This window comes from Patiria miniata, unplaced genomic scaffold, assembly GCF_015706575.1.
Source record: "Patiria miniata isolate m_02_andy unplaced genomic scaffold, ASM1570657v1 HiC_scaffold_6, whole genome shotgun sequence".
NCBI lineage: Eukaryota > Metazoa > Echinodermata > Asteroidea > Valvatida > Asterinidae > Patiria > Patiria miniata.
Genome location: NW_024037073.1, coordinates 10,031,637 through 10,047,744, shown reverse-complemented (window position 1 = coordinate 10,047,744; position 16,108 = coordinate 10,031,637). Strand labels below are relative to the sequence as shown.

The following is a 16,108-nucleotide window of genomic DNA, read 5'->3' as shown; positions in this document are numbered from 1 at the left end:
GGATATTCGAAACTACCACCTGCAACTGCATGCCACATCGGTCAAAAGTTGCATGCAAGTGTTTTGCAGTAATTATTTTATAACTGTCAAGCTTGGGTTTAACCTGCTAAACATGCTAAAAGGATAGTGAAAATGAACTGCCGTGACCAAAAAATTACCATCGACAAAAAAAGTTGCACCTGACAATAAAGCGCTGATCTTTATGATAAAATAACATCACAGTCGTGTGAGTACATGCGCAGTTGTTTTGTTTTCGTATTATATTCCAACCAGCAAAACGCTATTCAATTATTCAGTTGATGATCGAATATTCTGTATAATTGGGACAGCCCTACCAGTCTGTGTAAGTGTGCCTCTAAACCCAATGAAGTTGCCAATGCATTAATGTGTATCAAAGCCAAAAGAAATAAGATTTTCCACACATTTTTCCGTGTGCCGCAGAGAGGCCCAGTGCATGTTATAGGCAGTCTGTTACATGGGCCCATAGCACTGGTCTGGGTAACCATCTGTGGCAGGGCCAAGTTTTACTTGTAGTTTTTACTGTATTTTTTTGTAGTGTTTTAGGATAGGAGTAGGTCCCCTGAATAAATCACCCCTTTTATTAGATGTCCCCTACCCTTTCATAGAAGTGTGTACCCCTGATTAGCTTTCCCCAGTAACAGTTCACATTGTATGTAAATTGTTCCCATGCCATTGGTTCCCCCTGTCTCAAGACCATGTGCCCTACTCACCCTGTAAGACCACAGACCCCTCATGATCAGTAGCAGACCAGCGGCAGTAGAGAGAGGACCGTGCATTTTATTACCTCTCTTTCCCCCTTGATTTTCTTGGGTGCGCTTTGCCCTGTGTGAGAGTTTATCTGCTCGAGTTATTGGTGAGTTCTGATATATGTTTTTTGTATTTTCTCATTAAGTGTATTATTAAGTTTTTTTAGAAGTTTTGATCTGTTTTGGTATTGTTCAGAGTTTTGACAATCAAGTTTTATAGAATTCCTGAACAGCCTTGTAAGTTGTAGGAATTATCACTTGAAGTTTTGAGATTGGGTTTATTTAGAAATTACTTGAAGAAAGTTAGCTTGTATTGTTTGATTTTGATTGATCAGGATCATTAGACATGTTAGAGTTCTGTTATTTTCGAGGAAAACTGTGTTGTCAGAAGTTTGATTTATTTCATTGACTTAATTTCCGAGGAATGACTTGGATAGATGCATTGCATTGCCTTTTTCTTTTGACATCTGATTTCAGTATTTTGGATGGTGTTTTCTTCACCTTTATTGTTTTACAAGCTGGTTTACCCGATCATAGATCGGGTAGGGCGTAGTGTTGGGGATGAAAATGTGGGGAGTTAAATGTAAATGGGGGATATAGTTGGTGAGACATGCAGTTAAAGAATATCAATTTCTGTGGTGTGATCTGAGGCAATTTCTGATCACTAAAACCAATTTGAGCAAAAGATCATCTGTGAAAGTTTTGAGTTTTGAGTAATTGAATCAGCTACATGTATTCTGAGCAATAGAATCATTATTGTAGGCTACAATATTTTTATTCGGGGAAGAAAAAGTGTGTGGGGGGGGGGGGGGGGAGACCAAACAATGTCCCCCCTCAAAATGTGTGTGTGTGTGTGTGTGTGGGGGGGGGGGGTTCCCCTGTCCCCCGTCGATTTACGCACATGATAATTATGTACCATGGCAACTGTCTGTAAATGTTGCCGTTGGTCTGTTAAATTTGCTTTTTGTGAGGCAGTCGCATTTGGAAAACGAAGATCATCTTTTAAACATCATTTTCGAGTTTGGTGTCATTGAATCAGCTATTCTGAGTAATGGAATCATTATACATGTAGTAGCTACAATTTTTATTCGGGGAAGAAAAGTGGGGGGGGGGGACCAAAAAAGTCTCCACCGCTTTAAAATGGGGGGGGGGGGGGTGGAGGGGTTCCCCGTCCCCACCGATTGACGCCCATGATAATTATGTACCATGGCAACAGTCTGTAAATGTTCCCTTTGGTCTGTTAAATTGGCATTTTGTGAGGCAGTGGCATTTGTGAGAAAACGTACTTGAAATGCTTGCCGTAGTACACAGGCGAAGGCTGATTAAGAAGGTCATAATTAAGTTTCAGTATATTGGACTCTTCAACAAACGTAAACTTGAACGTCTTACAATTTGCGAGACTGTCTGCGAGGAACTTGTCGAGTCAACTGTTATTCAACTTGGGTCAACCATCTATATAAGAGCAAATTTTACTCAGCCTCCGAGAAATGTTTGCTCCTGAAACGATCTGAGACCGCGGTCTTTCGCGACGCCAAAATCGCTCCACGTCCGTGGAAAAATGTGGAGGGTGTCTTCCGCCGGATCGGACACATTTTCGTGGATTGTTTGTGTGACTGCGTTTAAGATCGCGATGTTTGAAGCAATGCATCGATCCTTCGTTGATCCCAGACAGGCCCCCGAAATTATAACGCAACACTGTGGCGGGCAGCGAACTCACAACGCTCAGCCTTGGTGGAAGCATGGAGCTGTATTAACACACGATGGAAGCAACAGAGCACTATACACGTCACTCACATGCTTGTGCTTCAAATCATGCAAATAGCGAGCACCGTAGACCCAACCTCGTTTCCAGGGTGTGGAGCAGGCTGCAGTACGCGTTGCCATCGACAGTTTTGCATAGCCCGGATATACTACGCAGTGTAGACTTTCGATTGGTCAGACCGCGCAAGGCATACTTAATGTGTAGTCCTTCTGAGTATTCGTTGCACTCGGCGCAGGGGCGGCAAGCGAAGCATATGAAAGAATAGGGGCACTCGGTGGCCACGCACCATGGAGAAAAAATATTTTACCAAGGTCACCCCATATCACAATTTGGTGAACGCTTTGGCAGTACGGCTGAGTTAGAACACGTAAACGAAACCCCTACGTTGACCTCGCTGACCTCGCTGACCTCGCACAGTCTAGACTCGCAGAAAAGCCAGCACAGGGGGCGGCCAGGCAGTCAACGTGAAAGCGCACACGACGGCAAATTCCTGTGCAAAATGCTTCACGAAAAATCGACGAAAAGGATCGCCGGTCCGTACGGGAAAATCAGGACGACCCGAAGTGTCCGACCCGGCGGAAGACACCCTCCGTATTTTTCCACGGACGTGGAGCGATTTTGGCGCCGCGGGAGCCCGCGGTCTCGGATCCTTTCATGAGCAAACATCGTCTCGGAGGCCGAGTTAAACTCTCTCTTATATATATAGATTGTACATGTATAAAGCCAAGAGGAGTGGTTTTCCCACAGACTTCTTACTGATTAGTTTGCCATGTTTATTCATTAGTTAGACTTGTCCAAGCTGTTCATTTACTGTAGACTTGCATTTCCTTTATTTTGTATTTAGCCACCTGTTTCATTTAGTTATTCTTATCTGCTTTGGACCTTTGCAAGTTTACTGTTCAGGAATGCGAATTAGCCCCTTGGTGATTAGTCCCACCTGGCATTCAGAAGACAGGGACCACTGTTTATCTTGCTCATTAGGTATTCACAAGAGATTTTTGGTGTTCTTGGCAAGACTGTATAGCAAGTCCACAGGGCATTGTTTATATTACTTTAGACCTAGTGTAGCTTGAGTTGTTTGCATTGTTTACTGTTTCTTATTATGTTCTTTACTCTCTTATCTTGTTTTACAGATTTTCTGCCAGAAGTGTCTTTAAGGTCTACTAATATACACACTGTGTTGGTTTGAGTCTTTGGTTTTAGGTTTAAGTTTTTGGTCTTCATCTTTTGTTTTGATTTTGATTTGAAGTTCTTGTAAATAAATTCCTTTTGTCTTTTTTTTGTTCGAAATCTAGAATTGTGTCCCTTGTCCCTATTAATTCAGTCTCCTCGCGCCTTTTCTCTTCAAAGATCCTGAGTTTAGTTTGGTTAGAATCCCCATAGTTGTATTAGTTTTCGCGAGTTCCCCAGGTGTGTCATTTTTCCAGGTTACACATCCATAGTGGTTAAAACTCAAAATGAAACAGAATTAACTCATCTGCAATAACCAATGTCTTTGGCAGTCATTGAAATGTAGGTTAAATAAATAAACCACAGCAAGAAGGAGAAAACTAGTCAAACTGTTTAGGTTTAATGGAGAATCGTCCTTTATTCTGAGGCTACAAATGCCTGATCAAATTGTATGCTTGATCAATAATAAAGCCAAACTATTAAAGTAAATAAAACTAAAACTACCAAACCAAAGGCTCCAATGCATACCGGTACATGTGCTTATAATACAAAGCAAAGCAGTATAAAAGTTCTGATACATGTAGTGTTTCTGAATCTCCAATAAGAATGAAGCTGATCTTATCTCAAAAGAATATTTAACCGATTGTGCAGAATATTCCAAGGTAGGCCTATATAACAGTTCATTCTGATGGAGCTGGCCCTCCATGATTTGCATCTATTTTGGAAACATTTAGCACATCTTCCGGGGGTATTTCAGCCCAATGTAAAACGTTAAAACCTTTAGCCACGTCACACAGGCTGCATGCCACCTGCACCAGTGTTTGCACACGAACATGTTAGTTACAAGAATATACATTAAATAATTATGGTACACAGCAAACGAAGGGCAGCATCGACACTGATCTACAAAGCAGATCATTCATAATGGACTGTCTTTTGCTTTGTAAATAAAATGGTTTAAAGGGGTCCTTTAGTATTATTGTGTGTGTGTGTGGGGGGGGGGGGTGCGTGTATGTGAACTATATACACCCCGAGGACAGACAGACAAAGGGAGAACAACAGATTCTTTGTTGTCCTTGAGAGTTCATCTTTTGTTGAAATCGGTCCTCGGTCGTGCGTTTGTGCGCTTAGTCCATGGGAGAGTGTTATATTACAGGGACAAAGGAAAAGACAAAGCATTGTCCTCGAGAGTATAGTAAAACACGACTGTGTGTGTGTGTGTGCGTGAGTATGTAAACACCGGCAATCGTGGAGGACAAAAGAATTGGGGCGCAAACAATACGTCCATGATTGACCGAACGTCCACGATCTCAAATCATGTACAAAACCAATGAGAGCTGTCGCTAAAAAGTTGAGAGTACAAACAAAGGAAAGAGGATTAGGGACAATGGGGCATATCCACGATTGCCGGCATTTACACACGTGTGTGTGGGAGTTCCTGTATTGTATTACGCTCGAGGACAGATAACAAAACGAGCACAAAGGGGTCATTAATCCTCGAACGATGGTGCCTATTTGTCCTCGAACGCAGGTTTGTGCACTTAGTCTATGGGAAAGGTTTAGATCAGGGAACAAAGGAAAACACAAAGCCAATCTTTGGAAGCATAGCAAAAAACGACTGCGTGTGTGTGTGTGAAATGCATACGTATCGGTACGAGGGCAGATACAGTAAACATACAAATTATGTCACATTATACAATGCGGGTTTCGTTTAAACATTTTGGAAAATTAATTGTAAATGGATTAAGAATTTTTATCATTTCAATGTTTAAACGGCACCCTTTACCACCAACCATACACAAGGGCAACAGCATGTGCGCCTCTCATGTCCTAGCTGCTCTACTCATATTCATAATACAAAACAGTCTCAATATTTAAGAAAAGTGTATAGAAACTGCAGTGAACCAAGTTACAACGAAGGCTTGGTTGGGAAGTTTAATTTGTTTAAGTTACTGTTTCTGAATGTCCAATAAGAATAAAGCTGCATGGTCTGGAAATAGCCTTTGATGAATAAACCATTCTAATTGGCACCGCCCACCATGTGGGCAACCAATCGTGTGCCATGTGCCGGACGTGCACATGTATGTGAATGCATGCGTGGTTATGATTGGTCAAAACTTCATGGGCGGGGTGTTTGAATTCGTCTGTAATTTTCCATTTCTTTTCTTGACAAAGAGGACAATACGGTACATGTATGTTGCACGATAACCATCAGTATTTACACTTGTAGGCCTATAGATAGCAATACAAGTAGAGAAGAACATGCAACACATGCGGTATTTTTTTAAGGCTGACACCTCATGTTAAATTTATTGTTATTTTTCTGAGGCAATATGTTATCAGTTTGGGACAAATTTTGTCATTTTGGGAATTAAAAAAAAGGAATATCAAACTAGCACTTCTGTTAAAACACATATATACAAGCTCCAAATATTAATGTAAGATACCAAATGTAAGATTTTATAACGCATGTAAACTTTCTATTTGCACAATCCATATCCGGCTCAAAGTGTTTTAAGTCTGTCCTGTTTGTGAAGTTGCAATCAGAAAGTTTACATTGCACATGTTCATGGGTGCATGGCGCATCAATAATGTACATGTTTATGTAGATATTACAATGTGTTGATATCATTTTTGTACAAAATAAATGAATTTGAATTTGTATTCACTGCCTATTATTTTCATTGCTTGAATTTGCAAATTGTCCATGTTATGGCTCATATTTCTAAACTGAGTGATACATGTATGTGTTTGACCTCCACTTGTTCCACTTTGTAACTGCTAATTTATGTGCAGGTGTGTATGTGATATCAGGACTATCTGGACAGTACCATGAAGCAATGCGCTTGCCATCTGCACTGAAATGGCAAAAGTTATTTGGGGTACGAAGGTAAATATCACCTGCATCATCACAACACAGCCCCTCAGGAGAAAAGCAACTTTGATTGAACAGTTTGTTGCCATGTAAGTCAACAGCCATCAGCAAACCTTCCTTGCTGTTGGTGTAAATAAGCCGCTTGTTGCTGAAGATCAAATGTGCATCAATCTTTGGAGCAGGCAGTGTTCTGACGAGGGAACCATCTGGGTTGTGTAGAGATATCTGTTCCTTGTCCTTGTAACCCACTGCTATCAGATTGCTGCTGTCCACTGCCAGGCACGTCGGCGTGCCGTCCACGCCGGCCTCTTTACCCAGTAGGAACTGATGAAGGAGCTGGTATTCCTTGTTGAAGATCTTGACTGCAGGATTGTCTAGGATCAGAAGTTGATCATCCTTGTTGATGGCTAGAGCTGTTGCTTTCTGTATGTCATTAGGGTCATGGGGTTCGTTTGGTTTATCAGGGTCAGGTTTGTAGGTCTTTGTAGAAATCACCTTCCCCTTAGGATCTAATGTATGCAATTGATCACTGTCTGCCACAACCATTTCACTTGTGGAGTATGCTGCTACTGGTACCTGTACATGAGCTGTGGCATCATCAAAAAATAAACTTGATGAAAAGGCCTCATCCTTCTCCCATTTCTCCTTCAAGAGCAGAGTCCCAAGCTGACCAATCTCTTTGCTCTCCTTAAAGCCAAGGAATGACTTCCCATGCTTGATATCCAAACTCTTATGCACTTCCACCTGCTCATTCAAATCCCGCAGCATTTTCTGTTTGGACTCCAGGATCTCATAGCATGATGCTGTAGTCATCACTTCATTCACTTTACTCAGAGTCTGCTGTGGTGTTGCTGCATATGCAAATTCTTTGTCTTGTTTAGCGGCAATGTCCCTGGCCTCCATTTTGAGTTGTTTTTCTTTCTCTCTGATTTTGGCAATTTCCTTTTCTGCTTTCTGTGAAATTTGTTTGTATGTTTTTGCCAGCATCTTGTCAAGTCTGTAACGTGAATGGTCTGTTGAAACGGGGTGCGAAGAAATGAATGCTTTAATGTACTCTTCTGTTTTAGACACGGATTCATTTACTTCTTGTTTACATCTGCTAACCGCCTGGTCGATACTGACATGAGAATGCATAGATTCTCTGTGATCAAAGTTTGTGCATTCATTGCATATGAGGACTTCACATGTGTCACAATACAGACAGAGATGTTGATCTGGATGCTTGCGACATTTAGGAACTTTCTTGAGTTCAATGTCCTAAGTTATTTCTTCGGACTCAACAGGTAGCTCTGTCAAAGCAACAATCTTGTGACTCTTCAGTGCTGCAAATCGATTGTGTGCTTTCTGGCATTCTTGACAAAGATAATGCTTGCAATCCACGCATCGAGAAATAGCTTCGTTCTCCAACTCATCGCATACCTGACACATGACTTTTAACCCCTGACCTTCAGTCTGTTCCTTTTGATTGACATCCTTTGATCCTCCAGGTAGCATTTCCACGCCAGCTTCGGTCAGGGCAGTTTCCTTTCGACACAACGGACAGACAATTTTCTTGTCATCCTTATTTTGTGTCAGTTTGAGTTCTTGCAGACATTTCAGGCAGAAGCTGTGTGAGCAGTCTAGCCTCCTAGGATCCTTGTACTCAGTGTAACAGATAGGACATTCTTGAAGTTCCTTCCGAGTCTCATCCAAGACTAGATCAGTCACACCCCCTTCTGCCATCTTGTTCAGTTGTACGCTTCATACATAAGAATGAAAATAAATTTTAATGCACACTACATGTTCATGTAACTATGATATATGTACTGACTCATGTTCACTAACAGTTTACATACGGTACATGTATTCAATTCACTTCAATTTTATGCAGATGAACTCAACAACATGCTTACAAGTACATGTGTGCAAGGCCCAAAAGCCCATTGGTATATTTCCATAGGGGTCCCGCGTGCACGTCGCTATTTATTATATTTCTCATGTACTAGCTGCATTATCATCATCCACTTACTTATTGTACAATGTAGTTGTTTTATTGCAATGGTACCGGTACAGTTTGGAAGTCTTTTCCTGTATGCACTCTGTCAACAGAATCAGCCACACCATAGGTGTACGTATTACAGCACTACTGTCCACAGATTTTTCAATACTGAACTGGATACCACAGTCAAGTACACAGCCACTGCATACATGTATTGTGACGCCACAATTGCCTGCATGTTTCCTCAGAACACAATTTCTCATAATTGGAAATTCCTCTTATCATTTTGTTGATGGTTGTGTACATATGCCCAGTACTTGTACATTGTACCTGCTACTCTCTATCGAGTATCGTACCGGTATGTAGCCTATAGATCTTGTATTAAAGGGAAAATACAACATTTGCAAACATCAAAAAATAAAACTACCAAATCATTTTAAAATACCTTGCTGGACTGTTAGTGAATGACAGTGTAAAGCATCCTGTAAAATCATGGCACCTGGTATACTGTCATTTTCAAGAAAAGTGGTATTTTTGTATCAATTTCCAACGCTGATCAGCCAATCAGCGTTTGAAAAAACTGGCTTTTTTTCAAATACTGGCCCCAATTGACCATCGCACTTGTCTGCAATCGATTACAAACCTATGAACGGGTACGAGCCAGCTAGACTGGTTCCCTGACCTTACAATTCCCCAATGTATGTAAACTGCTCTGTTTCTTCTTATATGGAGTCAGGGAACCAGACTACAGGAAAACGATTGTTTTTCTTGGGTTTTTTTAGCATTTTCGAACCCAAAACCTCAAAAAAGTCAGTGTAACTATATTTGCTATATACATGTATTTCCAACCCCCCAATTCCATCCATTTCTGAAAATTACAGTAAAAGCAAATGATGTATATTCCCTTTAAGAGTTGATTTTTACATTGAACATTGTATGAGGGCCGGTACTAACTGTTTGAGCAAATGCTTAGTAAGGCCAAAATTATAACTTACATGTACATGTACATGTGTAGTCAAGAAACTATGAAACCATTAAAACCTACATGTACACTAATTACAAGTATTATGCGTACAACAATTAAGAATTCTTGAATGTTTTTTTTTGTAAATTACCCTATTTCTCAAAATAAAAATGTCATTAGTTTTGAATGAGTCAATCATTTACAAAAAAAATGGCCCAAATTTAGTTATGATACAATTACTTTACAAATGTTTGTTATTTTTTGCCTGATAAGAGGGAAGGGATAACCAGTCTTCTCAAAGGCTGAAACTATTTGTTCACAGAAGCAATCTAAAATAAGACTTTGTCAGAGGATTCCAGACACCAAAAATAGAGGAAAATAATGTATTTTAACAGTCAAATTAGGTCTAATTTAGGAGACAAAATTGAAAAATATTGAATAGCATGGACAGAACATCTTTAATCAGTCAGTTTACTGATGCGAGATACATGTAACTCCTCCACCACACTAATCTATGAAACTATTAAAAGTACTGTATTCCTTTCTCCAACTTGTTACAATGACTCAACTAATTAGACTATATTTATAGAAATTAGTTTCAATTCGCAATTCCATAAGAAAGTTGGCATGGCTGAAAATGGGAACTTTAATGTAAACTTCAGAATTACAAGCATCACAATTTCAAATGAGAATCAAATTAAAAAAGGGAACATCAAGAACTTTCATTTGAGTGGTCTACCATTGAGATGGGATATGTGTATATGTACAGTGTTCCTTATGGGGTAGAAAACACAATGGAACAATAGACCCCATGAGGAAGTCTTTAGAAATCAATCTACCCCATAAGGGAAACGTTGAGGAGTTTCAGATTTCAATAGGAACAAAGGAAAACAAAAGAAAGGAAACAAAGGTCTTCCCCACAATGTGTAACGCTGCGTGGTTGTGGGCGGGCCGTCACTGTGTTATGGGGATTTTTTTTTTTGTTAGGCAAATTAGGACCGAGTTATGGGGACTTTCTGCTGTCCCCACAACGTCTTCGGTCCCCATAGTACCATGGGACAACTCTTGTGTTGTCCACAGAACAAAGATGGGTGTGTGGGTGTGTGTGTGTGTGTTGTTGGTTTTTTTTCTTAAAAACCTTGGGTTTTTGTTGTTTTGGGGGTTTTTTTAGGGAGGGGATAAAATTATGACTTTAGGTAGTCATTTTGGCACCTTGTCGTTACACGCAAATTACAAGTGTTATTGTGAGATTTTGGTTTTATATTTTGAGATTATAATGTTCCGGTATGTTTGATCTTGCACCAAAGATGGATGGACAAATAAGTGATATGGTACCGTATGACATATACCCTAAATGACATAATTAAGGGCACTGAAAAAAATTTCCCACCAGTTCACAGTATGAGGAAATTTTCAGAAGCATGGTTCTTAATTTTATTTCCTTTTCAGTAGTTCAATAAGAAAAGTTATTGCCAAACCAACAAAATTTTATTTTGTTTGCCGGATTATTATTTGGTACAAATGTACTTTAAGTCACTTAATTTTAAAGGTCCAACTTGAGAACAACACACCCTACATACATTTAAATACTTTGACTTCATAAAATAGCAGTAGAAAGTTGACCAAAGTCCCCTTCAAAATGTAACACTAGTTACCATGGAATTACCCTGTAGCTTTCTTAAATGATGATTAATATCTTATATCTCTTTTTTCAACTTGAACCTGTTGTGCTTGCAGGTATAGGTCAACAGGGGAAAACAGAAGATGGCTTTGACCTCATGTTTGGTGTCAATCACTTTGGCCCCTTCCTTCTCACCAACCTCCTCCTGGATCTGCTCAAGCGATCTGCGCCGAGTCGCATCATCAACTTGACCTCCCTGGCCCACAGGTTCTCGCCGGAGTTTGACTTTGCGGAAGCAGACGAAACTGGTGCGGTACGCTACCCTAAGCTGGCCAGCTACCCAATCAGTAAGATGGCGGTCAACCTGTTCACGCACGAGCTCAGCCGGCGGTTGGCGGACACCCAGGTGACGGTGTGCTCTATCCATCCGGGTATAGTCTACACGGGGGCCATCGATGGTCTGTTACGTAGAGGCTGCTTAAGGAAGCTACTCATCCCATTGTTCAGGTAAGAACCTTGTTCCTTGCGAATCACTGCACTCTATAATTACTGGACTAGCTGCGAAACGCTGATCGGCCAAAACACCTCAAAGTAACTAATTGACCATCTTTGATCACCAAAACGTACATGTGCATTGCTATGCACTTGAGATTTTTTTCACGTAATACAATTTGCACTATTGTACGACTTTACACATGTTTCGGGAAAATAATTTTTCCCAGCTACGTATAAAATTTAAATTGGTTAGACGGTAGGGGATCGTTACCCATCCTTACCATCCCCCACCAAATCCCATACCCCTTGAATAGTCATGTTATCAACATGATAAAAACAAGGCAAACGTGGTCTACACTGTACCAATTTTATTTCTTTACTTTATTATTTTTATTTCCCCTTGGTTTTGGCCTCTCTTTGTGTTGGCACTTTAGATTGCTCATGCGCACTCCCGACGCCGGAGCCCAATGCGTGATCCACTGCGCAATCGACGATTCGGTCAAGGAACACACGGGAGCCTACTTTGTCGATTGTCAGCCTTGCAACGAGGCTGCCATGGCAACAGATGAGGCACTGGCAAAACAGCTGTGGGAAGTCAGTTGCCAAGCAACGGGGCTCTAGAAACAAAAATCAGCTGAAAAAGTACACTTTCTGGGATTTTAACGAGATGATGGTTAAATCCGTTTTAGAAACAAAAATCAGCTGAAAAAGTACACTCTCTGCGATTTTAACGAGATGATGGTTAAATCCGTTTTAGAAACAAATATTAGCTGAAAAAGTACACTTTCTGCGATTTTAAGGAGATGATGATTAAATCCGTATTGGCAAATCATTAGCAGGGTCTGTACTTGAAAACTTTTTTCTTAGGAAAATTTACCGAGACCATGGAAAAAGTATCCGAGCTGGGCGTAAACTTTGTATCTGTACAAACGACTGTCCTACATTATGTTCATTGTGACACTGGAACATTATACGCTTATATCAGTGAATATGCCTTGTTAATGTGTACACGATACTACAATGATTTGTTTCGGAAATGAACACAAAAATCCAGTGCAGTTTGTGTAAAATGATTGAAACGCAAGCACAAGAAATCAGGCAAGCACGTGCGTAAAGTGCCTTCGTAGCATGACCTTCACGCCATGCAGGGATGTTAACAGCTTTCTCCGGGAGGAAAGTTTTCCAGTTCTGCGCTCGTCTTACCTGTAGAACCACTACGGGTACATTATTCCCTAGAGAGCTCTAGCCATTCATTAAGGTTTTCTCATCAACAAGTCCAAATCCCAGCCAATTCCATCTCAACGGTCCACTTATCTCAGCACCGTCCTCGATCTACAACGGGGCATGACTTACCCGACGCAGGAGCGAATCGCCAATGTTTGTCAATGTGCCAACAGCACCAACCCTGACATGGTTGTGATTTCGTGGCCTACTTGTGAGCTTTGAGGACTTACTTCCGCTGTGCCGCCTATATATGCGACCCCTTCAATTCTATCTTCTGTCCCATCCTGTTTCCCATGTGGTACCGCATATCTGTTCACAGCATATCTGGTCGTATCTCCGGTGGTGGATCCAACCAGACAATATCCATCGGGCCTTTTTTCCAGCCCTCCAGTCCACCTGATCACGACAGATGCGTCTCTGCTGGGTTGGGGCGCGGTGATGGAATCTTACCTGTTGAGCACATATATATATTTTGCTTGATTCTGTTGGAGTGAGAACTGCGCTGGACATTCTAGTAAACTGATTATGCTTTACATGGTCATGTATACCACCATTTAATCAGAGTCCAACAGTTAGGGGGTTGAGTTTACCATATGGTGTTGAATTTTGCAAGTGTAAGGAAAGTTCCTAGTATCAGTCATTTAAGAAGATTAGGGGTTCATGAAATGGAAAATCATTGGCCCTATGATACACAATGAACCAATTCTGAAGAAAGTAATGTTTTTTTATAATTTTTTAATAGAACTGTAAATTTCAACTTTTTAAGGCTAAAAATAAATGTGTATATTTTGTTTGACATAAATCCTTAAATGTTCATTAACTTCTCCATAATTATTACTAACATTGAGTGGTTTGTTGCTTTAAAGAACATTTGTGATGGAACATTCGATCCATACCAATACTGAGTTATATTTTGTAAAATAGGTTATGACAAATGAGCATTTAACATGTTAAAGTAAAATAAGCTACCAGTTCAATGTTACAAAGGGCTTTAAAGTTTCTTAACATAGCTTATAGTACCTGTAAAAAAACCAAATGCTTATGTTTTTAGTGTAAAAAAGACAAAACACCAGTGTCACAGAAAGAGCTGCAGGAACTTTAATTTACATTCATAAATACCGTAGACAGTTTACCCATTCCGATTGGTTGAGCTCCGTCATGGGAGTGGTTTTAAACCGCGGATAAAACACTGGCTGGTTTTAAACACTTTCTCCTGCACCGAGCTGCGTTCTGCACCCAGTTGGGCAATACGAGCCCCGCACATGTCGATCGACATTTTCAGCACTACACGCGCACAGCTCGTACCATGGAAGTGGCCAGAGGGGTGTTTCACGAAACATGAACATACCCAAGAAATTTCATGACTATAGGTCAAAGGGTTTTGGAATTATGGCTAATTGATTATGTACGAATGGCAATTCTGCTCTGTGTACACGACGTATACGGGAACATTCAGTTTTCACGGCGCATAGCGCCGGAATTTTTTTTTATGTTTTTGGTATCAAAAGATGCGCAAGGCTCGAGGCTAAAAAGTCATTACAGCTCGGGTCGCGAAAAAAAAAAAAATTCAAGGTTATCTTGGAAAAAGTTGAGGGGGGGCAGATTCTGCCCCCCCCCCCCCCCCCCCCCCCCCCCCGGCCCTTTTAGGGTTAAATAATGAAAGTACTGCATACAGGTACTACAGTTTACTTATAGTAGTGTTTTGTAGCTTTACCTGAAGTTGAGGTTAGGTTAAACTACCTTCAATGATTGTTTTCTTCCGAATGACACCATTTCAGGCGGAATAATTTCACAGGGTATTGGGTACCAGTCCTATTGTGTTTAATACATGTACATGTAGGTAGGTACATGTAGGTACATTTCCTGTCAACTACAAATGTTCCTACACGCACATGTGGGTGTCTTTAACACACTTTTTTTATCAGATTGTAATTGGTTCATGTGATATGTATACATGTACACAGGCCCGTCTGATTGTTGTATTAAAATAAAGGCAGTTCTCAGCTGCGACAAAACACAACATTAAGTTGTTAAGTACCTGTATGTGGGTTGTCCACCAAAAAAAATGTTCTTATATCAACAATATACTCAATCTGGTATTTAGGACATTTGGTAAAATATTAATAACATTCGTCAAAGAGCATCAATATCCCTAAACAGGATTAGCACCAATAGCATGCAGCTTATGATATAAAACTGCATAATAAACATTATGGCAACTAGCTGTTGCAATACATGTAGTAAAATACTGTCAGCAAGATAAGTTCAGAATAATTATTTAAAGTTTGAACAAAGAAAAGTGACTGGAGCGGGGTTTGAACTGTGACCTCCGGATAACCATTCCGGTGCTCGTGACTTTGGGCGTGATCCCTGGCTACATGGCACACACGGGTTTATGGCTTCCGACTAGCACCCCTTGAACAAAGACACTGTTTAAAAATGAGGAGCCGCCAACACAGGGCTGGATAGCTCAGTTGGTATAGCACTGGAACAGTTATTCGGAGGTCCCAGGTTCAAACCTTGCTCCTGTCAATTTCTTTGTTCAACCTTAAAATAATTATAATACACCTAGTCAGTTTCCCTATGTGTCTTCTTTGAAAATTTAAGAATAATTTCACATATTTAGGTCAAAGTAAGTCCAAGAATCTGTCAAAAAAGCTATAAAACTACATATTTACACGTAAGCAGTGGCGTCGCCAAGGGGGGGCCAGGGGGGGCACGTGCCCCCCCCCCCCCCCCCATCAAATGCTGGTGCCCCCCTATCCTCTGCAAAATTCTGCGCGTTGTTAAAATCATTACCTCAAAAATAGCAATTTCTGGAGATATCTTCAGATCGAATTTAGCATCAAATGTGGCACCATTTTGCATCTAGCCCATCCTCCGTATGCGAAAATTTTCCAAAGGGGAGGGGGGCACCCCCTCCCCTTAGACCCCTCCCCCAGGACGGCGATCCGTATCCACCTAAGTGCCCCCCCCCCATCAAATGCTGGTGCCCCCCCCTGTGCCCCCCCAGACTGAAAAGTCTGGTGACGCCACTGCACGTAAGCAGGAGGAAAAATACTCAACGTATCAAGATCAAAGTTTGGATTGTTGAAGTACATGTATATCTACGGTAAAGCTAATTCTAAATTGCAGTAATTGCATAAATACATATCTAATTGTATCTTAATTGCATTTATGGCATTAATTTACACAGCAGTTTGTGTAGCACCTATTTTTCAATAGCTCTTAATTTTGTAAAAAGAAAATTGA

The 16,108-nt window shown here is 40.7% G+C and overlaps 2 protein-coding genes and 1 long non-coding RNA gene across 3 annotated transcripts; 2 read left to right on the top strand and 1 right to left on the bottom strand.

Moving 5' to 3' along the window:
* The first annotated feature begins 509 nt into the window (after nucleotides 1–509).
* On the top strand, nucleotides 510–3,823 carry LOC119743592. Its single transcript, XR_005273068.1, has 2 exons — nucleotides 510–874; nucleotides 3,663–3,823. It is a non-coding gene; the product is annotated as an uncharacterized LOC119743592 (long non-coding RNA).
* A 2,149-nt stretch (nucleotides 3,824–5,972) lies between these two features.
* On the bottom strand, nucleotides 5,973–8,807 carry LOC119742833. Its single transcript, XM_038219033.1, has 2 exons — nucleotides 7,856–8,807; nucleotides 5,973–7,825 (listed from the first exon to the last, which is right to left on the bottom strand). The coding sequence occupies exons 1-2, from the start codon at nucleotides 8,294–8,296 to the stop codon at nucleotides 6,425–6,427; spliced, it is 1,842 nt and encodes a 613-aa protein (XP_038074961.1). The 5' UTR covers nucleotides 8,297–8,807; the 3' UTR covers nucleotides 5,973–6,424.
* A 2,379-nt stretch (nucleotides 8,808–11,186) lies between these two features.
* On the top strand, nucleotides 11,187–13,861 carry LOC119742659 (retinol dehydrogenase 11-like). Its single transcript, XM_038218809.1, has 2 exons — nucleotides 11,187–11,644; nucleotides 12,067–13,861. Exons 1-2 carry the CDS (start codon nucleotides 11,199–11,201, stop codon nucleotides 12,251–12,253), a joined length of 633 nt encoding a protein of 210 aa, XP_038074737.1. The 5' UTR covers nucleotides 11,187–11,198; the 3' UTR covers nucleotides 12,254–13,861.
* The last annotated feature ends 2,247 nt before the right edge of the window (nucleotides 13,862–16,108 follow it).

Coding starts and splice junctions, on each gene's coding strand:
- LOC119742833 (XM_038219033.1), bottom strand. CDS start 8,296: ATGGCAGAAGGGGGTGTGACTGATCTAGTCTTGGATGAGACTCGGAAG. Junction 7,826..7,855: donor TTGCTTTGACAGAGCTACCT/GTTGAGTCCGAA, acceptor ACTTAGGACATT/GAACTCAAGAAAGTTCCTAA.
- LOC119742659 (XM_038218809.1), top strand. CDS start 11,199: ATGATGATTAATATCTTATATCTCTTTTTTCAACTTGAACCTGTTGTG. Junction 11,645..12,066: donor CTACTCATCCCATTGTTCAG/GTAAGAACCTTG, acceptor TTGGCACTTTAG/ATTGCTCATGCGCACTCCCG.